This window comes from Leucopleurus acutus (assembly GCF_964270905.1).
Source record: "Leucopleurus acutus genome assembly, chromosome: 3".
Taxonomy (NCBI): domain Eukaryota; kingdom Metazoa; phylum Chordata; class Mammalia; order Artiodactyla; family Delphinidae; genus Leucopleurus; species Leucopleurus acutus.
In genome coordinates, this window is record NC_139145.1 from 13402237 (window position 1) to 13425695 (window position 23459).

Consider the following 23459-nt stretch of genomic DNA (forward strand, 5'->3'; position numbering starts at 1 on the left):
GGCTGTGCAGGACCTGCTGAGGGGCTGGGAACGTTCTGGGCTGTGTGGAGAGGCGGGCAGCCTGTGGTTTTGGGAACTGGGACAAGCCAGCCCCTGCTGGTTGACACTAGGCACAGGACTCCTGCTCTCCAACCTGTTTTCTTCTATGAAATGGGCTTTACAAGAGCCACTGCCTCTCAGAGCAGATCTGAGGGAGGGATGAGACAATTGAGGGGTCTAGCCCTGCTTGGCAGGCGGAAGTTGGGACAGGAAGGACTGTTCAGGTCCTGGATGGGACGACTGAGAAACACTCTGGGTTTAAAAACAAACATCCAACAGTATGGCAGTTCCTCAGAAAAACTGAAAATAGATTGCGACAGATGAATGGATGAGCAAAACGTGTTATATATGTATGATGGAATATTATTCAACCTTTAAAAGAAAGGAAATTCTGACACCTGCTACAGCAGGGATGAACCTGGAGGACATGATGCTGAGCGAAAGAAGCCAGTCGCAAAAGGACACATACTGTGTGATCCCCCTTATGTGAGGTCCCTAAAGTAGTCAAATTTGTAGAGACAGGAAGTAGAATGGGAGTTGCCAGGGAAGGAGGGAAATGGGGAGGTTAGTGTTTAATGGGGACAGAGTTTCAGTTTTGCAAGATGAAAAATTCTGGAGATGGACAGTGGTGATGGTTGCACAACAGTGTGAATGTACTTAACGCCACTGAACTGTGCTCCTAAAAATGGCTCAGATGGTGAATTTTAAGTTATGTGTATTTTACCACAATTTAAAAAAAGGAGCAAACAGCCCGATGATCCCTCCTAGTGGAGCAGCTCTGGGCTCAGACTGCACTAGATGAAGTCACCAGGTTTTTCCCTCTGACCAGAGGACCCCCAAACCATCTGCCTGCCAAGCTCCAGCTCATCCTCAAATGTCCCCTCCTCCAGGCAGCCCTCCTTGATCTCCCAAGTAGATTCTAGCTCTGCTATTGGGCACCCCCCAGCCCTTTCTCTGGTTCACCCCTGACCTCTCGGAGATGGAGTGTCTGCATCCGGCTCAGTCAAGGGGTGAAGCTGAGCCGATGAGAAGTTGGGGAGTGGGGAGCTCTGCTTTGATGTTGGGAGAGTGTGGAGGCAGTAGCAGGGGAGAGAGGCTTAGAGGACCAAGACCTTTTGCTCAGTAGGCATTGTTGACTGTCCCTCCCACACCTGCCATGTGCCCTGAGGAGCCCCCAGTGTGGGGGACAGAGCAGGACACAGAGTGTGTGGTCAGGACTGGGCAGGGGCTGAGAGGCAGAGAGGGACCTTTGACACCGGCTCAGTGACACTGGAACCTGACCTGGCCCTGTGTAGGGAGCTGGGGGCCCGGGGGAGAGAGAGGTGCAAGAAGGATTGTCCCTCAAAGGCTGGCCTGGAGAGGGTGCGTGTGTGTTTGTGTGTTGTAGGCACACGTGTACGTGTGTATCTTTCTGTGTATCTGTGTCTGTTGTAGGCGTGTGTCTCTGTGTTGTGTGTCTGTGTGTCTGTTGTGTGTGTAGTTGTGTTGCGTGTGTAAATCTGTTCACGCTTTGTGTCTCTGCGTGCTTATGCACGCGTGCGTGATGCACCCATGTGTGTGCGCGGGCACGTGGCTATGTGGCATTTTTGAGGAACTGAATCCCCTGCTCGGATGTGTTTTCTGCCCAGAGAGTATGGGAGGCCCCGCCATGCCGTCATCCCCGCCACAACCTTGCTACCCCACGGCCCCAGGTCCCCAAGCCTTCTCGGCTCTCTGGCCACACCCCAAATCCGACCTCTTCTCTCCATCACCCAACACCCCTGGCCTCCCCGCCCCCCTCCTGCCTGGGTTCTCCTCTCTCCCATCGGCCACCAGGGGAAGCTGTGAAAACCTAAACCTCTCTGTGGCTCCCCATCCCCTTCTCTGGGGGATCCTGGTTTTTGTTCTTCTCTCCGTGCCACGCCTGGCTGGCTGCGTCCTGCCCTCAGCCTCTACACTGAGTTCCCTGGGCTGCCTGTCCACCCCACGCCAGGCCGGGGCCTCCCTGCCCTCATGCAGCTCCCGACATGCCGTGGTGGAGATATCTGTTGCCCCTACCTCATGCCCCCGAGGGGAGGGGTTTTGTTTTGTGTGGTTCAGTTGCCTCCTTGCATTGAGAACGTGGCCTGGTACTCAGCAGGTTCTCAATAAATATCCGAATGAATGAATGAATGAGGGTGGGAGGAGGGGCTGGAGAGGTCAGAGGAACCAGATGCAGCAGGAACTTGCCTGAGGGCCTGGGCAGGGGACTAAAGCTAAGAAGTCGGCCAAACGACACCTAAGAGGGGCAACGCGTGGTCTTAGAAGCACGTGGTGTGAGTTGGACAAGAGGCAAGCGCCAGGGATGGTGGCACATCCAGGACAGCTGGGCCCATCCAGTGGAGATGCAGGGGCTTAGGCTAGGTGGGTGCTGGAAGGGAGGGGAGAAGTGGGGGAGCTGAGATTCAGGAGGTGGAAAAGGTGGGAGCATCAATGATCCATGTGGGGGAGACGAGCCTCGATTTCCCGTTTGTGCTTTGGAATAGCTAGGCTGGCGCTCACTGAGGCAGGAGAGGCCCCCGGGGTGAGGAGGAGAAGTAGAGTGTTGGGTCCTTCGGAGGATCCCTTAACTCTGTGGCCATTTCCTGGGAGGCAGGAGGACCTGGAGACCTTGTCTCAAGATAAAGCCGAGAAAGAGGAACCACTGAGGGGATGGAGACGAAACCGCGGCAGGAATACACAGAGGGGGATGGCGGCCCAGAAGCCGAGGGTAGAGGGGGCCGCTCAAAAAGGTGGGTGTGGTCAGCACCCCACTGGTTCCTCAGTGGGGAGCTTGGCACAGAATCCGGTGGGTGCAAAGTCCAGTTGCAGTGGGGTTGGGACATGCACGAACCACAGCCCTATCAGCAGGGCTGAAATGGAAAAGTCTGATAACACGAAGTGCTGACGAGGATGTGGAGAAAATGGAATCCTAGCTCACCTCTGTGGGAGGTAAAATGGTACAGCCACCTTGGAAGACTGTTTTGCAGTGTCCACCGAACATAGATCCCCCCTGCCCTATAACCCAGACATTCCACCCCTGGGTATTCATCCACAAGAGATGAAAACATACAGTAGCCACAGGACCTGGGCACACCTGCTTGGAGAAGCTCTGGACACAAGCCCAACACCCATCAACAGAACTGGCCAAACAAATCGCTGTACAGTTGTGCTGTGGAATAGTATACAGCAAGGAAAATGATGGAGGATGTGGGTGAATCTTGTGGGTACGATGATGAGCAAAAGCAGCGAGATCAAAAGCAGGACACACTGTGTGAGTCTGTGTACCTGACGTTCAAGAACAGACAAAATGAACCAATGGTGTTAGCCAACAGGATAGTAGTTCCTTCTGGGAGGTGGCACGAGGGGGCCTGCCTGGGGGAGGGAGCGGTGTTATGTTATGGGTCAATTTGAACATACACAGAGGTAAAAACGCATCAGGCTACACACCTCAGATCTGAGGATTTGGTGTGTTTTATCCCAATCCAAAGGTGAATATATACAGTCACAAAAAATACTTTGGGAAGCACTTGAAATACATGAGATTTGGTGGGGTAGGGAGGCTGGGCAGTGATCACTGAAAAGAACTTGACAGAAAATTCCAGGCACGGTATTCCCAGTTTGGCCAGGAGTCATGGCCTTTTAGTCTTATAAAAACCAGTGAAATTCCTCAAAAAAACTAAACATGGGATTACTGTATGATCCAGGAATTCCACCCTTAGGTATATACCCAAAAGAACTGAAGGAAGGGATGAAAATAGATATTTTTACACCTATGTTTATAGGAGAATTATTCACATTAGCCAAAAGATGGAAACAACTCAAGTGTCCATCTACAGATGAGTGGCTATACAAAATTTGGTAAATCCACCCAATGGAATATTATTCAGCCATAAAAAGGAATGAAGCATGGATACATGCTACAACATGGATGAAGCTTGAAAACATCATGCTGGGTGAAAGCGGCCGGACACAAAAGACCACACAGCACGTGATTCCATTTACATGAAACGTCCAGAACAGGCAAATCCACAGATATGGAAAGCAGATTGGTAGTTACCAGGGACTGAGGGAGGGGGATGGGGAGCGACAGCTCATGGGGATGGGTTTCCCTTGAGGTGATGAAAATTTCTGAAATTAGATAGAGGTGGTGGTTGCACAATACTGTGAATGCGCTAGATTCTGTGGAATTGCCCACTTCAAAATGGTTATGTAAATTGTTATATGTTATGTGAACGTCACCTCAACTAAAGAAACAAGAGTGAATTGGCGACACCAGGGCCTTGCACCTTCTAAAAGATCTTGGCCCCTAGAGAGGGCAACTGAGTAGTTCCTACATGGTTGACAACAACCTAGAACTTCCTTTCTTCTAACAAAATGGCATGTAGAAGCCCCATGTGGACATGGAAACAGGCCCAGAGAGGGTGGGGAGTCTGCTCGAGGTCACACAGCAAGGGGAGCCAGTCTGTGGGGCTCGGCTTTGGACTGGGGTTCCCGGCTGAGCTTGAGCAAGGGACAGACCCAGTTCCCCATCTGTTGAATGGCTGGAAGGAAGGGGGTGAGGGGTGCCCTGTCTGCTCTGCCCCGGGAGGCCCCTGTCCCGACCCCAGGGGGCAGCACTGTGTGTAGGGGACCTGCCCAGTCCTGGTGCCCTGAGGACTGCTCCAGCCTGTCTTTGGGCCTCAGTTTCCCCAAGTGTGCAGGGGGGCTGCAGGACTCAGGCAGGTACTGGGCCATCTGCTGTGAGCTAAGATTCCCTGAGTCTGGGAGGGTCAGACTGACTCCTTGGTGGCCCTAACTTGATCCTTTTAGCCAGGACAGGCTGGCCAGTGGGGATCACAGGCACCACCCGAGCTCAGGGCCCCCAGTGCCCCTGTCCTCCTTGCAACCACAGTTTCCCTAGCTTCTTCTGGCGGGGGCTGAGAGAGCACAGCTGAGTAATCTGGGCGCATTCGGAACCTGAGAACTTCCTATGACAATTCCGAGCCTCAGTTTCTACATCTGTCACGGTCAGGCTGAAAGAGAATCCCCCAGGAAGGATAACATGTGTCTGGGGCACCCCCGTGTTCAGAGAGGGCCTGATCTCCCCATCCCCATGCCTGTCCCAGCCACCTTTCTCTGTGGCCTTGGACCCAAGTCCCCAAGCATTTATTTCTGACCCGTGGGCGCCCCCTGGTGGCCACGACTGGCAGAGCCTTGTGGGCATGTCCACAGGTCCCAGTCCCAGCCTAGCACTGCCCTGGACCCTGGGGACACAGCAGTGACAAACCAAACAGGGGACCCTTCCCTTGGGGGGCTTCTAGGCAGATAGGGGACACGGGAAATGTGGAACAAAGAACAATTGTATGTGTGGACAAGCTGGCCTGGCTCGGGGAAGGCGAGATTTGAATTGAGATGTAAGTGTCAGGAAGGAGGCAGCCGATATGGGTACACGAGGTGGACGTATCTGCGAGTGCAAAGGCTCCGAGGTGGGAACAAGCTTGGGGCACATAGGTGGGGGTGGGGGGAACAAAGGGGAGGAGGGCGAGAGTGGAGGCCTGAGATCAGACACTCAGGCGAGGAGGGAGGGTTTTACTCTGAGGGCACTGGGAACTATGGTAGGATCTTGAGTGAGGGTGGGACAATCTTTATTAACAGTGATCTTGGGCTGTCACAAAAACACTGATGATAATTTAACATGTATGCAGCACTGACCAGAAGAAATAAAACTTGCCAATGCAATCAAGGCCCATAGTCCCCAGCTCAGCCCTGGGTGTTCCTCTCCCTGCCCCAGAGGGTACCTCTGTCTAGAATTTGGAGTTAGTCTTTCCCGTATACCAGCGGTCCCCAACCTTTTTGGCACCAGGGACTGGTTTCGTGGAAGACAATTTTTCCACGGGCCCGGGGGTGTGTGGATGGTTTTAGGATGATTCAAGCGCATTACATTTCTTGGGCACTTTATTTCTATAATTATTACGTTGTAATATATAATGAAATAATTATACAGCTCACCATAATGCAGAATCAGTGGGAGCCCTGAGCTTGTTTTCCTGCAGCTAGATAGATGGTCCCATCTGGGGGTGATGGGAGACGGTGACACCCGAAGTGTGTTGCTTATATCTAGCCTGCTCTGTAAGATGCAAGTTCATTGTCACTTGCCACTCACTGACAGGGTTTTGATATGAGTCTGCATGCAATTGATTTATTATGGTCTCTGTGCAGTCAAACCTCTCTGCTAATGATGATCTGTATTTGCAGCCGCTCCCCAGTGCTGGCATCACTGCCTCAGCTCCACCTCGGATCATCGGGCATTAGATTCTCATAAGGAGAGTACAACCTAGATCCCTCCCGTGCACAGTTCACAGTAGGGTTCTCGCTCCTATGAGAATCTAAGGCTGCCACTGATCTGACAGGAGGCAGAGCTCAGGCGGCAGTGCGAGCGATGGGGAGCGGCTGCAGATACGGATGAAGCTTTGCTCACTCACCCGCCCCTCACCTCCTGCCGTGCAGCCTGGTTCCTAACAGGTTGGGGACCCCTGCCTTACACAATTCTATATTTAATTATATTCTATGTGACCATAGATGTCGAAGTGTTGTTTTACGTGATTTTAAACTTGGTATAAATAAGGGGGGGGCATCCTCCTGCAGTTTGCTCATTTCATTAACAAGGTTTATATATTTTTAGCTCTTAGTTTTTCCGTTTATTTTTAAACTTTGAAAAACTGAGGTATAACACGTGCACATAAAGTCATGTCTTCAGTGCGTGTGACTTACACGTGTGTAAGCAGCACCCAGGTCACAATGTAGAGCTTTCCCATCATTCCAGAAGGTTCCCTCCAATCAGTAGCCTCCTGGTCCCAGCAGCATCTGCTTTCGCTCGTGCCTGTGATCCGTTCTGTGGTGGCGTGGGGAGAGCCCTTCTGCTTTTTTTGTCGCTGTATAATATTCCATTGTGTGGCTCATCTATGCCTTGTGTTTCTAGACTGGGGCTATCATGTGTCAGGCTGCTGTGAACATTTGAGCCCCTGTCTTTTCATGGCATGTGTGCTCAGTTCTCTTGGGTGAATACCCAGAGGTAGAACTGTAAAGTCGCAGCCTGGGCAAATGGTCAGCTTTGGTAGAGACCACTGGGCGTAGCTGAGAGATGTGGCCGTGTCAGCATCCCCAGCCCTGGGCCATTCACTGAGTGAGCAGAATATGTGTCTGGATAAATTGACAACTGTTCTGCCATCATCCCACCAGCTCCCATTTGGTTATTTCCCATCGTTAGCTCTTCCAGAGCTATGGTGAGTGTTCTTGGACTGTTTGCGCTTGTGTGAGGGGTATACAGGGGAATTGTGATGGAATTTGGGCCAGGGCCGTAGGACAATGACATTGTTACTTTTTCCTCTAATTTAAAATTCAGCATTTCTGAGGCGGGGCTGTGAAATCATAGGGGGCTTAGGGGGGCATTGATTACTGGCCCTTCCTGCCGGCTGTGTGTCTGTGCCAGAGAAAGCCTTTCCTTCTGTGCTTGTCTACTAGGATCTCCGAGAGGGGCTCTTTCTGATGTTTGATGGTAAATGGGGATCGTTTATGATGGGGAAGTAGCTTCCTTCTATCCCTACACCTGTTTCTATTAGAAAAGTCTGCTGTGTCTTAAGCGTTCCTTTCCCAAATTTACTGATGTGGTTCAGTTTGCTGGTGGGATGAGTTATGGGGATCAAGTGTACTCTGGAACCCATATCCTTCCTGGAATAAACCTTGCTTAGTCAGAGCATGTTGTAGTATTGACTTGCCGCTCAATTCTGGTTGCTAATATTTTGTTTAGAAGTTTTGCTTCTAAAGTAAGTCTCATCTACAGTTTCCTCTTTTTCCCCCTTATCTTTTTTTTTTTTTTTTTTTTTTTTTTTTTGCGGTACGCTGGCCTCTTACTGTTGTGGCCTCTCCCGTTGCAGAGCACAGGCTCCGGACGCGCAGGCTCAGCGGCCATGGCTCACGGGCCCAGCCGCTCCACGACATGTGGGATCTTCCCGGACTGGGGCACGAACCCGCGTCCCCTGCATCGGCAGGCGGACTCTCAACCACTGCGCCACCAGGGAAGCCCTTCCCCCCATCTCTAAAAAAAATTATTTATTTGTTTGTTTTTATTTTTGGCTGCGTTGGGTCTTCGTTGCTGTGCACGGGCTTTCTCTAGTTGCGGCGAGAGGGGGCTACTCTTCGTTGCGGTACGCGGGCTTCTCGTCGTGGCTTCTCTTGTTTGCGGAGCACGGGCTCTAGGCTTCTCTTGTTTGCGGAGCACGGGCTCTAGTTGTGGCACGTGGGCTCACTAGTTGTGGCTTGCGGACTCTTGAGCACAGGTTCAGAAGTTGTGGCACACGGACTTAGTTGCTCCGCGGCATGTGGGATCTTCCCGGGCCAGGGCTTGAACCCGTGTCCCTCGCATTGGCAGGCAGATTCTTAACCACTGCGCCAGCAGGGAAGCCCCTTTTCCCCTATCTTTAACTGGTCTGGGTATTCAAGTGCTGGCTGCTTCAAAAACTGAATTGGGGAGTTTTCCACCATTTTGATTGCCTGCAATTAGAGTCATCTGATTTGTAATACATTAAACTGGGGGAATTATAATATCCTACTGTAAAGTACATGAAATAGAAATGTACAGTTTAACAGAGTTATGAGGCAAACATCTGTGTTACCACCATCCACTCAAGAAACAGAGTACGGGCAGCATCCCAACCCACACTCCCCTGGTCCTTCTCCTCTCCTCCCCCTCCCCCAGGTAGCCCTGTTCTGACTTATCCTTCATCTGGCTTTTTAAGAGTTTTTCCCTTCCTCTGGAAGCATCACTCAAGAATATAGTTTAGTTTAAGCCTGTTTTTGAACTTCATCCCAAAGGAATCACACTGTTTATGTTGTGTGTCTGAATCACTATCGATTAAGTAGGTCTTGATGCCCAGTTAAGAAAGCCATCCCATCTTATTCTTCTTCAAGATTCTTTATTATTCTTGGCCCTTTGATCTTCCATGTACATTTTAGAATTCGCTTGTCAAGTTCCACAAAAACCTGACTGGGATTTTGATGAAGAATGCATTTAAGCTATAATTCAATTTGAGGAGGGTATTAGTTTCTTATTGCTGTGGTAACAAATTACCACCAAGTTAAAACAACACAAATTTATTAACGTAACAGTTCTGGAGGTCAGAAGTCTGGAATGGGTTGCACCATGCTAAAAGCAAGGTGTCAGCAGGGCTGTATTCCTTCTGGGGGTTCCAGCGGAGAATCTGTCTCCTCACCTTTGCCAGCTTCTAGAGGCTGCCTGTGTCCTTGGCTCACGGCCCCGTCCTGCATCTTCAAAGCCAGCAACAATGGGCTGAGTCCTTCACACACTGCAACTTTCTGGTTCTTCCTCTTCTGTCACTTTCTTCCACATTTAAGGACTATTGTGATTACATTGAGCCCATCCAGGTTATTCAGGGTAATCTCCCTCTTCAGGTCAGCTGATTAGCAACCTTAATCCCATTTGCAAACTTAACACCCCTCTGCCATGTAACTTAACATATTCATAGGTTTGGGGGATTAGAATGTGGACATCTTTGGTGGGCATTATTCTGCCTACCACGAGGAGTACTGGCATCTTTGATACTGCGACTCTATAATCATGGTATTTTAAAAATTTAATCCTAGGTACTTCATTTTTTTGACACTATTGTCAATATCTGTAGTTTGCTTAAGAGTTGTTTATTCTTTTAAATCATAAATGAATGTTTAATTTTTTCAAATACTTTACCTGTACCTACTTATTGAAATGATCACATATGTTTCCCTCCCTTACTCCTTTTAAGATAGTGGATTGCTTTTCCAGTATTAAACCAATTTTGCCATCCCAGGATTTAACCCAATTTAGTCACAATGTTATGTCCTTTCTATACATTGCCAACTCCACCCCCCCACCTCCTGGAATTTTATTTAGGATTTTCACATTTATGGTCATCAGTGAGATTGGTCTATAATTTTCTTGTCTCAGATTGTTTCATGGACATGCTTGATTTCCTAAAATGAGTAAGGAAATGTTTCTTATTTTTCTATTCTTTGGGCAGAGTTTGTGAAATTCTTCTTTTTTTTTCTTTAATGTTTGGTAAAACTTTCCCAATAAAGTCATCTGGATCTGGAGTTTTGACTAGTTTAATTTCTTTAGTAGTTATAGAACAATTCAGATTTTTCATTTCTTTTGAGTCAGTTTTTTTCCCCTCTAGGAATTTGTCCAACTTATCTAAAATTTTCAAGTTTGCTGGCATAAAGTTGTTCATAATACCCCTTTATCCAGTACTCCTTGCCCATATGGTATCTTCAGGTGGATTAGAAAAAGACAGTCCTCTTCGAGGTGGATGAAGCTCTGGGCCAGGCACACAGCTTGGTAGACAGAAAGTGGGCTGAGTGACTTTGTGAAGTGGCACTTGCCTTGTTCTCATCTTTTTAATGTTTCAAAAGCTACAGTAATGTTTTTTTTTTCCCCATTTCCAATAATAGCTATTAGTGCCTTTTATTCATCTTGCTCAAAATTTCCAGCAGTTTTTCAATTTCATTCATCTTTTAAAATAGCTGACTTGTTGATTCTTTTTATTTGAATGTTTGTTTTCTATTTCCTTCATATCTACTCTTTATTATTTCCTATCTATACTCTTAGGTTTATTTTGTTCTTTTCCTAAATTCTGGAGACAGATGCTTAGCTCATTATTTTCAGTCTTTCTTTTATAATATATATTTTATCAATATATATAATTTTGTATTACATATTACATATATGCAACGTATATTGCATATATTTTAATATCTAGTATTAATACACTTAAGGCTACAAATTTCCTTCAAAATGCTACTTTAGCTGCATTGCACAAGTTTTTAAATAAGTATTTTCATTATCTCTCAGTTCAAGATAATTTTCCAAAATTTAATTATTTCCTAAAAATTAATTTCCCTAAAATTTCCTAAAATATAATTTTCCTAAAATTTCTTCCTTGATCAGTGGGTTATTTAGAACTGGTTTCCAAAATATGGAGATTTTTCTTATTATTGTTTTAAAATTGATTCCTAACTAAATAACATTTTGGTAAAGGGACTATTTCCTTCAACCTTGCTTTATAACCCAGTGTGTGCTTCAAAGAAAAATGTGTTTTGTAGTTGCTGAATACAATGTTCTACATATACAGGTCCATTAGGTCAAATTTATTAATTGTATAGTTCAAATATTCTGTATCTTTACTGACTTTTTTGGTTTACTTGTTCTATCAACTGCTGAGAGAGATGAATTTAAATTGCTCATTATTACTGTGGATTTAACTATCTCTCCTGGTAGTTGTGTCAAATTTTGCTTTATGTATTTTGAGGCCATGTTATTAGGGTCACACAAATTAAAAATATTTTTATCTCCTGATGAAATGAATCTTTTATTATTATTATAATAATATGTCCCACTTTATCTCCAGCAATGATTTTGCCTTAAAGCATATGTTGTCTAATATTAATATAACAATTCCAGCTTTCTTATGGTATTTCTATGGTTATTTTCCCCATCTGTTATATATGTTTTTAAATTAATTAATTAATTAATTTTATCTTTGGCTGCGTTGGGTCTTCGTTGCTGCGTGTAGCCTTTCTCTGGTTGTGGCGAGTGGGGGCTACTCTTTGTTGCAGTGCACAGGCTCTAGGCTCGTGGGCTTCAGTAGTTGCAGCACACAGGCTCAGTGGTTGTAGCGCATGGGCTTAGTTGCTCCGCGGTATGTGGGATCTTCCCGGACCAGGGCTTGAACCCGTGTACGCTGCATTGTCGGGCGGATTCTTAACCACTGCACCACCAGGGACGTACCCATCCTGTTATTTTTTAACTTTCTGTATTTTAATGGTTTTTATGTGTCTCTTATAAATAACATAGAGTTGAAATTTTAAAAAATCCAGTTTGGCAAACTGACCTTTAGCTGGAGTGTATAGTCCATTTACATTTGATGTAATAATTGATATCACACTTAAATCTAGATTTAAATCTACCCTATTAATTTACTTTCTATTTTTACCCTTTCTATGTTCCTTTTTATCCCCCCTCTGGCCTCTCTGGCCTCCTTTTAGGTTGTCTGTGGGTTTTTAAAAAAATCATTGTCTTCCCTCTGAACATTTGGAAGTTACAATTCTGCTTTTATTATTGTAGTGATTCCTTTAGAAGTTATAATGCATGCTTTTCAAAATGCAGATTTCATCGATGTTTTTTACTTTTGTCCCACACAATCGTGGACTTGGAACACTCTAACTCCACTTACTCCCTGATGACTTTTTTTTTTTTTTCTGTTGTACATTTTAATTCTATCACTTTTTTTAACTCCAGGAAACATTATTATTGTTTTATGCAACCTATGTTTGTTTAGGTTTTCCCATGTATTCACTCCTTCTTTATTCTTTATTCCTTCTTACATCTTGACCTTCCATCTGGGATCACTTTCTTTTTGCCCGAAGCAATATAATTTAGAATTTTCTTTAGTGTGAGTTGGCTGCTGCTGGCAAACTCATACAGGCTTTGTCTGAAAAAGTTTTTATTTCAACCTCATTCTTGAAATATTTTTGTTGGGTTGGCAGTTTTCTTTCAGCACGTTGAAAGTGTCATTTTGCTTTCATCTGGTTTCCTTTGTTGCTGATGAAAAGTAGGCTGTTTACCTTGTCACACTTTTGAAGTTAATGTGTTTTCCACCCCTAGCTGCTTTACATATTTGTTGTCTTTTTTCTTTATAAATTTTACTGAAGTATAACATATATACAGAAGAGTGAACAATCATAAATGCTTGATGAATTTTCAAAAGTGAGAACACCATGTAACCTGCATCCAGGTTAAAAAAAAAATCACTGGTATTTTCTAATTTCCATTACATTTTCTTCTTTAATTACACATGGTAATTTAGAAGTGTTCTTAAAAACTATATTTGGGCTCAGTGACGTGGCGGGGGGGGGGGGGGCGCAGGCCCAGGGCGTGGCGGTCACAGCAGCGGCGGCGGAGCTAGAGCAGAGCGGAGCCGCCACGGGGGCCCGACTGAGCACGTTGGGCCACGTGGTCCTCTCCCCAGTCTGGTTCCTGTACAGCCTGCTCATGAAGCTGTTCCAAATCTCCACTCTAGCCATCACCCTCGAGAATCTGGACATCAAGTACCTGCTGTGGCTGATTGACAAGGAGGTCATCAGCCTTGACACCTGATGGTTCCACTTTGCTCTACCGTCGCCCCAGCACATCCTGGGCCTCCCCGTAGGGCTAGCACATCCACCTCTCGGCTTGAATCGATGGGAACCTGGTTATTCTGCCCTACATGCCTGTCTCCAGCGATGACAAGGGCTTTGTGGACCTGGTCATCAAGGTTTACTTCAAAGACACTCACCACAAGTTTCCCGCTGGTGGGATGTCCCAGTATCTGTAAAGCATGAAGATTGGAGGCACCATTGAGTTCCGAGACCCAGAGGGGCTGCTGGTCTACCAGGGCAAAGGAAAGATTGCCATCTGTGCAGACGAGAAATCCAACCCGGTCATCAAGACGGTGAAGTCTGTGGGCATGTTTGCGGGAGGAACGGGCATCACCCCAATGCTACAGGTGATCCGCGCCATCATGAAGGACAGGGATGATCACACTGTGTGCCACCTGCGCTTTGCCAACCAGACTGAGAAGGACCTCCTGCTGCGGCTGGAGCTGGAGGAACTGAAGAACGAACATTCTGAGTGCTTCAAGCTCTGGTACATGGTGGACAGTGCCCCTGAAGCTTGGGACTACAGCCAGGGCTTAGTGAACGAGGAGATGATCTGGGACCACCTTCCACCCCTGGAGGAAGAGCCGCTGGTGCTGATGTGCGGACCCCCGTGCATGATCCAGTATGCCTGCCTGCCCAACCTGGACAGCGTGGGCCACCCCAAGGAGCGCTCCTTCGCCTTCTGATGGGCGGGCCCGGGCTGGCTCCGCCCCACACTCACCGTGCCCTGTCTGCACCCACCCCTCCTGCTGTTGTCTGTTAACACCACTCTCCCCCACATCTCCTGCTGCGGCCGGGTTCAGCCTGGCCTGCCCGTGCCTGGGAGGGCACCCCGCTGGGCTGGTCCCCAAGGGGTCCCTTTGGGAGCAGGGCTCTGTTACAGGTGGGCCGCTGTCAGCCCCCTTTAGGGCAGATTCCTGTCTGGGCCTCACTGGAGATGCCTTTCCCCACCCCCTCCTGGCAGGGGCTGCTGGGTGAGAGGCTGCCTCGACCCCAGGGCACAGCAGGTCCGGCCAGCAGGGAGTTGCGCTCTCCCTGGAGCTGCAGTAGGAGGAGGGGGCTGGCCGAGGGCCCTTCCAGCTGGCACATGGGCCCTCCCAAAGCCTCAGCATTTCGCCAAAACACCCAAACATTCGGGCAGCTTTGGAAGCTCCAAGCAGTCGACCTCTGATTGACCAGCTTGGGGTCCCGGGCTGCCAGCCCTAATGGCAGAGCTAAGACGATGTATTTATCCCTCTGTCCCAGACCCCCATTCTGCTGCCCTCACCCCAGATGGGGGTGATTTTGAGCAGAGCCTCTTGTCTGAGGGATATTCTCAGTGGCCTCGACGTTGCCTTTAGACCACAGCGTGTCGGCCTCTTGCATATCGGCTTTTTAGAGTCATTTATGAGCAAATTGAAGTAAAACTTTGCTAATTTGGAAAAAAAAAGAAAACTAATTATATTTGTAAATATTTTAAAGAAATTCATTTGTTGTTGATTTCTAACTTAATTCTCTTGAGAATTCCTTAGAGAATGTGGACTCTAATACCAAGAATTCTTGGGAATTTGTGAAAAGTGTTTCAAGGTCTAGTACACTTTTTTTTTTTTTGGCCTTAAGTCTATTTGGTCTGATATTAATATAACTACATGAGGTTTATTTTGGTATTGGTTAGCATTATTTTCCTTTTAACTGTGTTGTGTACTTATATTTCAGGTGTATATTTCACAAACAGGATATAGCTGGATTTTGTATCTTAAACTAGCAGGTTTGCTTCATTTACATTTATTGTGATTCCTAACATTTGGATTTATTTCTACAATCTTATTTTGCGGTTTCTATGGCACAGTAGGAAAAGTTGTGCAGTTTTAAGTGTTATTATTAAAAGATTCTTAGGACACCTTGTATTTATCCCGCTTTTTCATGCTCCTCTCTCCTTTCCTGTTGGTTTGTTAAAATTTTCTTTAAACCGTTTCCCAACCACTGGTTTGGAAGTTATACAAGAATATATAGCTTTTTTAGACTTTAGTCCATCTTTTTCCCAAACAGTAAAAAGACCTTGGGAGGTATGGATGCCAACTGCCTATCTATTTTGCAGGATGCTGTCCAGAATTTTAGTTGTACCTTATGTTACTACTCAGACATTACTAACTCATCACTACCACTGCTTTATATAGTCAATGATGGTTTAGATATTCCCAATGTTTTCCAAGCTTTTTTAGCAATCCTCCTCAAGTCTTTCCTTCCTCCTGCATTGAATCCTTTTTTTTGTTGTTGTTGTTGTTGGCGGTGTTGGGTCTTCATTGCTGTGCACGGGCTTTCTCTAGTTGTGGAGAGCAGGTGGCTACTCTTTGTTGCAGTGTGCGGGCTTCTCATTTTGTGGTAGCTTCTCTTCTTGTGGAGCACGGGCTCTAGGTGCATGGGCTTCAGTAGTTGCAGCACACAGGATTCAGCAGTTGTGGCGCATGGGCTTAGTTGCTCTGCAGCATGTGGGATCGTCCCAGACCAGGGCTCAAACCCATGTCCCCTGCATTGGCAGGCAGATTCTTAACCACTGAGCCATCAGGGAAGTCCTGAATCTCCTTCTTGTTGTACGCCAAGTTGCTTCGTGAGGGTCTGCTATTGTTAAACTTTTAATTTTGTTCTTTTGCTGGGCACAGAATTGGTCATCACAGACTAGTCATCTTCTCTTAGCAATTTGAGCCTATTCTTTTTTTTTTTTTTTTTTTTTTTGCGGTATGCAGGCCTCTCACTGTTGTGGCCTCTCCCGTTGTGGAGCACAGGCTCCGGACGCGCAGGCTCGGCGGCCATGGCTCACGGGCCCAGCCGCTCCGCGGCATGTGGGATCTTCCCAAACCGGCGCACGAACCTGTGTCCCCTGCATCGGCAGGCGGACTCTCAACCACTGCGCCACCAGGGAAGCCCTTGAGCCTATTCTTTATCTTCTGACTTCCATTCTTGCAGTTGTGAAACCAGCTCTCAGCCTAATTGCTTTTTTCTTTTTTGTGTGTGTTGTGTGTTTTTATCTTCTTTGCATTGCTTTTTGTGATCTTCACTGAGTCTCTAATGTTCTGCATTTTGACTGTGATGTTTCTTAGTTTTAGACTTAGATTTATTTATCCTGATTTGGCCTCACTGGTTTCCTGAATCTGAGAATGTAAAGATTTTACATTTAAAATGTTTAATTTTGGAATATTCTGGTCATTGTCTCTTTGTATAGTGTGGCTCCCCAGGGTCTTCTGGAGGGAGGCCACCAGGGCTTGCTGCAGATGTGGGCATGCGAGTGAGGGGTGGGGCATTAAGGGTGCCTGCAAGGGCTTTGGCCTGAGCCCTGGGCCAGGGCAACATCCTTTACTCCACACGGTAGAAGGCCAAGCTTCCACTCAGGCTGATGCCCACTAGACCTCCAGGGAGGAGCTGGGTGATATGGGAGAGGGAGAAGAAAACACAGTCCTTGAATGTAAGAGGGTGTAGGGCAGGCAGGGCCATCAGCGTTGGAGGGACAGTGGGTGCAGGTGCCTGCAGTGGGAACACAAGCTCCTCCTGCCCATGTGCCCACCATGATCCCCTCTATGGACCAGGCAGCGGTTCTCAGACTCCAGTGCGTGCACGAATCACATGTAGAGCCTGTTAACTGGTCTCCTGGGCCCCATCCCGAGACTCTGCCTCAGCAGGTCAGGGTGGGCCTGTGAACCTGCATTTGTAGTGAGCTCGAAGAGGACGCTGATGTTGCTGGTACCAGGACCACACTCTAAGGAAGACCACTGGGCTGGGAAGGGATGGGGGCAAGCTGTTGGTGATCTGAGGGTTGGGGGTTGTAACAGTCATCTCCGATGAGAGGGATACATTTTGCTCACGTGCTCTCCTCTGTGTGGCCCCCCTGGAAGGGGTGGCCCTGGTGGCCCAGTGCAATGGCTCTGCCATCCCATTGCCTGTTCCCATCTTCCCTGGGGGATGTAGGGGCACTGGGAGCTGGTGACACCACACGGAGCCACACATAGGTTGGCGAGAGCCTGCACCTCCCCCTGGTCATCCATGGGGAGTCAGTACCACGCTGCATCAGATGGAAGGCAGGCAGCATGTGTAACTGATGGAATTTAATGTACTCATGACACAAACACAGACAGGGTTGAAGGGGGTGGTGTCCAAGCACGGATGTGGATGACCCGTGCGCCCCACCCTCTGAGGCCAGGGGCCCTTCCTGGACCCCACCTCCCCGGGGGGACAAACACTGATGTGGCTGAGTGACAGCATCGTGTGGCACAGGCTGGCCCTCAGAAGGCGCCTCTGTTGAAGCCTATGCGTCCAGGCCAAGGAGCCTCCAAGGAACAGCCATCAGCTGCAGCCTCCGATCAAAGTGCCAGGTTCTGGCCCGACGTGGGAAGGCGACCCAGCGTCAGCCTCGCTGGGGAGGAGGGCGAGGAACGGGGAGGTCCTGTCCTCGCTAAGTGCTGCCTGAGCGCTTCAGGATGAGGGGCAGGAGGCGTGGACAGTGAAGTTCACGTAAACACAACGGACCAAGACAAAAATCCAGGAACACTCAATACACCTACAACGTTCAACAGAATGGCAACAAAACGGTGGCCCTGCCAGCCCGGCCAGACAGTGGTCTGGCGAGCGTTTCCCAATCTTTTCGTGACTAGGAGCTAAACAGCACAGAAGGCTGTATTTGATCTCTGGAGGGAAAGATTTCTTTCCTTCCCTTCAAACTGACTCGGGGGCAAAGAGACGAGACTTCTTGAAGATAAGCCTCTTCTGGGAAAAGGGATTTGGGGGATGAGAGTGGCGACGGCACAGCAGGTGCGCCTGGAGGAGGAGGGGCCCCTGGGTGGAGCCGGGAGGGTGGCTGGTGTCCAGGGGAGCCCTTCCTTCCGGCAGGCTTGGCAGGTGCTTCCTCCCGGTGCTTCCACCAGGAGCCCCAGTGCCGGGCCGGGAGCGTTGGCCACCGTGGCCCCTCACTGGGTCCGGAGCTGGTAATCTAGGAGTGAGGAGGAGGTGTCTGTTGTCTGCTCCGCACCCTGGACCCACCTGCCCCGACCCTGGGGCTGCTCCGTGAGCACCACCCTGGAGACAGCAGCATGCCCACCAGGGACCTTTTCACACCCCCCCAACCTGCCCCACGGGTGGGCCGCACGCACCTCCGTTCTGAGTGATGTAACGAACCCACGGTAGGGCCTGGTAGCCGCTCTTCTCGATGATCTTCAGGTAGCGCACCTGGGGCACAGGTACCAGGGCCCTAAGCATGCACACACCCCCATCCCCCTTCCTGGTCCCCGCTTAGTCATTCCTCCCGGGGCCAGGCTGTGACCAGGAGGGCGAGGGAGGGGGCAAAGGGCCTTGATCTGTCTGAACCTCTCTGAGGCTGAGGGAGGGTGGAGGTACTTCTAGAAGATGCGGCAAAGAGCCAGATGTGCGCTCTCGGGCACAGCCCTCCAGCAGATTCCTGGAGAAGGGGTCCCGTCCAGGGTTCTCTTCCCCATGCAGGTCTTCTGCGGAGGTGCCCAGGAAAATGGGTCCCATGGTGGCAAGTGTGTGGATGCTAGAGGCTCAAACTCTAGTTTTGGGGACTGAATGCGTCTCTGAGCTTGGAGCTCAAGCACAGGTCAGGTCTGGGTAAACAACTGTGGGCCTCTTTCCATTAGGGCCGGGCTGCCCTCGGAGACAGGCAGAGCCAGGAGCACCGCGGAGCCCCAGGACAAGCCAATTAGCACCCTTTTCTAACTCTTTGCACAGATGTCTGTCACCTGCAACCCTCTGAGCCTGGACTGACACCTGGTCCCGGTCCCTGTGAGGCCCCCCTGGGCCTGTCCATGTCTGCTCTGGGGCCCTGGCCCTGGCCGCATGTACCTGGATGCCGGAGGTAGTGAAGTAGGGGATCTCAAACTTGACACTGATCGGAGGCTTGCCCTCCTTGTCCTCCGCCTCCACGCTGGGCAGGCCGAAGTGGGCCCGCATCAGGTACTCCTTGCCGCCCTGGGGGAGAACACCAGGGTGGAGGTGGTCAGGCTGAGGCCCCAGGCAAGCTCAGCCAACAGCTGCCCCTAGAGAATGCCAGGCTGCTGGCTCGGCCACCAACCTCTTCCTGTGTGACCTGCAGTCACCCAGTGCCTTGGCTTCTCCAAAACACTCATACTTGTCCTCCAGGCCTCACAGGCTGCCCCCACCAGCCCCGCTGGGGAAAACTGCTGAATTCTGAGGATGAAGAGAAAATTTCACAAGTTGCCAGGCACAGAAGCCTAGCTGCTTCAAGGAAAATAAGACCAACAGGCCTTGGGAGGGAAGAACAGAGAGGGAGAGCGAGCACACAGCGCAGATGTGGGCTGCCGTGGGACAAGGGCCCCTACCTGCCCAGGCCAGAGTCTAAGTGAACACCCCCAGAGCCCAGTGTCAGGAAGGTGTGTGAAAGCAAGAGGGACATGTCAAAATGAAGAAAAGGGAACAGGGAGAGGCAACAAAAATAAGAGACCAAGGTTGGGGGCTGACTGATGAGCTGGCCCTGGGTCTTGCCCCCAAAGGGCGTGGCTCTGGCCCTGGAAGCTGAGCAATGACTCCAGAGATGGTGCTTGGAGCAGGGCCAGGAATGACTGGAACCCTCCTCTCGGCCACGAGGAGTCAGGAGTCTTGGCCTGGTTGTCCAAGCACCCGGTGAGCCTCACCCAGAACAGCAGGGAGGAGTGGGGAGCATAGCTCTCATCACACCCGGGACATGGAGGGTTTTGATCCCCATGCCTCTGGCAACAGGAGTCACTGCCGACCAGAGCTACTTCTGCATGCCTCGGACAGGGGGCAGGGCAGGGCAGGAGAGAGCCACGCCTCCCCAGGGCTGAGCTCATGCTCCCCTCCCCCCCCCCCCCCCCCCACCGCCCCAGGATGAAGCGAGTGGTCAGTCTCTGCTCATTAGTGCAGGAACGTGGACTCTGCCTGACTCGGTGCTATGTGCTGAGTGCAGATTCTGGGACAACGAGGGGAGAATAATGTGGTCTCAGCAATAGACGAAGCAGGCAGCAAAGGAATAAAATCAGCTCCATCAGCCTGTGTATGAAACAACCACCTGACCAAAAACCTGAGCCTTATAAAAACAAAGTGGAGGGACTTCCCTGGTGGCGCAGTGGTTAAGAATCCACCTGCCAATGCAGGGGACACGGGTTCGAGCCCTGGTCCGGGAAGATCCCACATGCCACGGAGCAACTAAGCCTGTGCGCCGCATCTACTGAGCCTGTGCTCTAGAGGCCGTGAGCCACAACTACTGAGCCAGTGCTCCTAGAGCCCGTGCTCCACAACGAGAAGCCACCTCAGCGAGAAACCCGCTCACGGCAACAAAAAGTAGCCCCCGCTCTCAACAACTAGAGAAAGCATGTGCGCAGCAACAAAGACCCAACACAGCCAAAAATAAATTAATTAATTAAAAAAAAAAAGAACCTGCCTGCCAATGCAGGGGTCACGGGTTCAATCCCTGTCCCGGGAAGATCCCACACGCCACGGAGCAACTAAACCCATGTGCTGCAACTACTGAGCCTGTGCTCTAGAGCCCGCAAGCCACAACTGATGAAGCCTGTGCGCTCTAGGGCCCATGTACCGCAACTACTGAGCCTGCATGCTGCAACTACTGAAGCCCACGTGCCTAGAGCCCGTGCTCCGTAACAAGAGAAGCCATCGCAACAAGAAGCCTGCACACCACAACAAAGAGTAGCCCCCGCTCGCTGCAACTAGAGAAAGCCCGCACACAGCAACGAAGACCCAAACGCAGTCCAAAAACAAACAAACAAAAAAAGGTTAAGAGTAGTAATTAAAGAAAAAGCAAAGTGGAAAATGAAAGCAAAACAATATGCAGAGAGGCTGGCCCTCTCTGGGGGGGGGGGGTGGAAGTCTGCAAGCCTACCTTGTGTCAGTCATGTCCATGTACATGGGTTTACTTCTCCTATTAATGAGAAAGACTTAGAGGTTGGCTCACAGACCAAAACCCAACTCCACACTGTAAAAGCAGAGTGAGAAAGGCTAAACCAGTAGAAAGAATGGGTGAAGGCATGCCAGCCAAAGTCAAACAAAATAGAGCAGGGCTGCTGCCACAGCGGAGAATTCAGGGCAAAGAATTACAGGTGCAGAGGATGACAGTCCACATCCTAAAGGCTATTCCTATGATCCATAGGGAGGATACAATAGATAGGAGTATCTATGCACCAAATAACATGGCAGCAACTTTTGTTAAGCAGATGCTACAAGAGAGGAGAAGAGAACCAGAGGAAGGCAGAGCTGGCCCAGCTCTCTGTCTGACTGATGCTGTCATGGCATCATGGCAGACCTCATGGCACATGTGTCAAATTCTCTACCCCAATAACAGAGGCCCTATCTTCTTCTCAACTACATATGGGATATTCACAAACTTTGACCTTCTATTAGTGCACAATGAACACTTCAATAAATTCTAAAAGTAGAAACAGCATGAATAACATTCTCTGGTCTCAAAGCACCAAATTTATAGTGAAGACAAAATGGAAAAAACCCCTTGACCAGGAAATTCAAACAAGACAAAACAAAACAAAAAAACACTCTCCATTCAATTAAATAATTTCTAGATAATATCAAATATTACATGCCAGACCTATGGGCTATACAGCTAAGGCGGGGTTCAGAGGAACATTTGTGGCTTAAATATTCATTTATATCAATACAAATTTTAAAACAAAATAATCAAATTAAAATACAGAACTTGAAAACTAGAGCAAAGAAAGGATGAAGAAACTCAAATTAAAGACTTATAAAACTGAAAACTATTACAACAAATAAACTAAAAAGTGAATCTGGAAAAAAAATACGTAAACCACCAGGTAACCTTATCAAGGAAAAAAGAAGGCACAAGTACGCAAAATAAGATATAACAAGGGAGAAGTAATTGTCATAAGAGAAGGGGAAAAAAAGACACCAATTTTCTACAACTCTGTGTAGACAAATTTGAAAACCTGGTTAGGATGGATAATTTTGTAGGAAAATACAATTTACCTAAACTGACTCCAACAGAAATAGAAACTCTAAATGGTCTAATTTCCACCAATGAGGTAGAGAAAGTAACAGAGATACAGAGGGTCACACAGCCAAATTCTACCAATCCTCTCAAGGCAAGACGATCTCAAGGCTACTTAAACTGTTCTGCATCATGGAAAAGGGAGACAAAAAAATAATGAAATGGGTACAATATTGATACCTGATAGAGACTGTACCAAAAAAAAATCAATCTCAGTTATGGATCTCAATGTAAAAATCCTACATACAATGTTAACCAACAAGATTAATAGCACATTAAAGAGAAAACAGATCATGATCAAGTGGGGTTTGCCAGAATGCATGGATGGTTCAAGATCCATCCTATATTGATACAGGAACTTACAGACACTGAAGAGGCGTTTGGGTAAATTCGTTGGCCATTTGTGCTAAAAACACAGTAAAGGGGACTTCCCTGGTGGCACAGTGGTTAGGACTCTGCGCTCCCAATGCAGGGGGCCCAGGTTTGATCCCTGGTCAGGGAACTAGATCCCACATGCATGCAGCAACTAACAGTTCGCACGCAGCAACTAAAAGTTCACATGACACAACTAAGGAGCCTGTGTGCTACAACTAAGGAGCCTGCCTGCCCCAACTAAGACCCAGCGCAACCAAATAAAAATAAATATTAAAAAAATAAAATAAAATAAAAAATAAAAACATAGTAAAGTAGGACTGAAGTGAATTGTAGCCCAAAGCAGCAACACACTTAAGAGGGGAAACCCTGCCAGCTCCAGCTGGGGGCAAAGCCAGGAGGCTGCTCTCTCCACCGCCATTTACAGGCAATGGAGATAGCAAGTGAAGCAGTGAGATGCCAGAAGCCATAAGGTGCCCAAGAATGGGAGAGGAAAAGGGGAAACTGCATCTGGCTGCAAACAGTGTGGAAGAATATCTAAAAATCCATGAGAATTGAAAGAAAAACTACCAGAAACAAAAAATTTAGTAAGGTACCAGGACACAAAATTACCATACCAATGTTAGCAACCTGTTGTAAGACACAATGGAAGAGAAGACCCCAGTTACCAAAATATCAACTTAAAAATTATCTTAATGAGAAATATGCAAAACCAGAAGAGATCTTTGGGGTGTCCTGGAGGCAAGAAGTGTTCTGTGGCTTTTATCCGGTTCAGTTGTGTTCACTCTGAGGAAATTCACTGAGTTGTACACATATCACTTGT

The 23459-nt window shown here is 48.4% G+C and overlaps 1 protein-coding gene and 1 pseudogene across 4 annotated transcripts in view; one reads left to right on the top strand and one right to left on the bottom strand.

The window, feature by feature from the left end:
- The first annotated feature begins 13060 nt into the window (after nucleotides 1-13060).
- On the top strand, nucleotides 13061-13952 carry LOC309958746 (NADH-cytochrome b5 reductase 3-like; annotated as a pseudogene). Its single transcript has one exon. The product of its transcript is annotated as an NADH-cytochrome b5 reductase 3-like (transcript).
- A 3370-nt stretch (nucleotides 13953-17322) lies between these two features.
- AP1M1 (adaptor related protein complex 1 subunit mu 1) overlaps nucleotides 17323-23459 on the bottom strand; it is a 29910-nt gene continuing 23773 nt past the window's right edge. For all 3 annotated transcript variants that reach the window (XM_082836686.1, XM_082836688.1, XM_082836687.1), the window contains 3 exons: nucleotides 19093-19218; nucleotides 18384-18459; nucleotides 17323-18223 (listed from right to left, as the gene is read on the bottom strand). In XM_082836686.1, coding sequence (XP_082692812.1) covers nucleotides 18201-18223; nucleotides 18384-18459; nucleotides 19093-19218 — 225 coding nt within the window. In that variant the 3' untranslated portion in view covers nucleotides 17323-18200. The remainder of the gene's footprint in view (nucleotides 18224-18383; nucleotides 18460-19092; nucleotides 19219-23459) is intronic.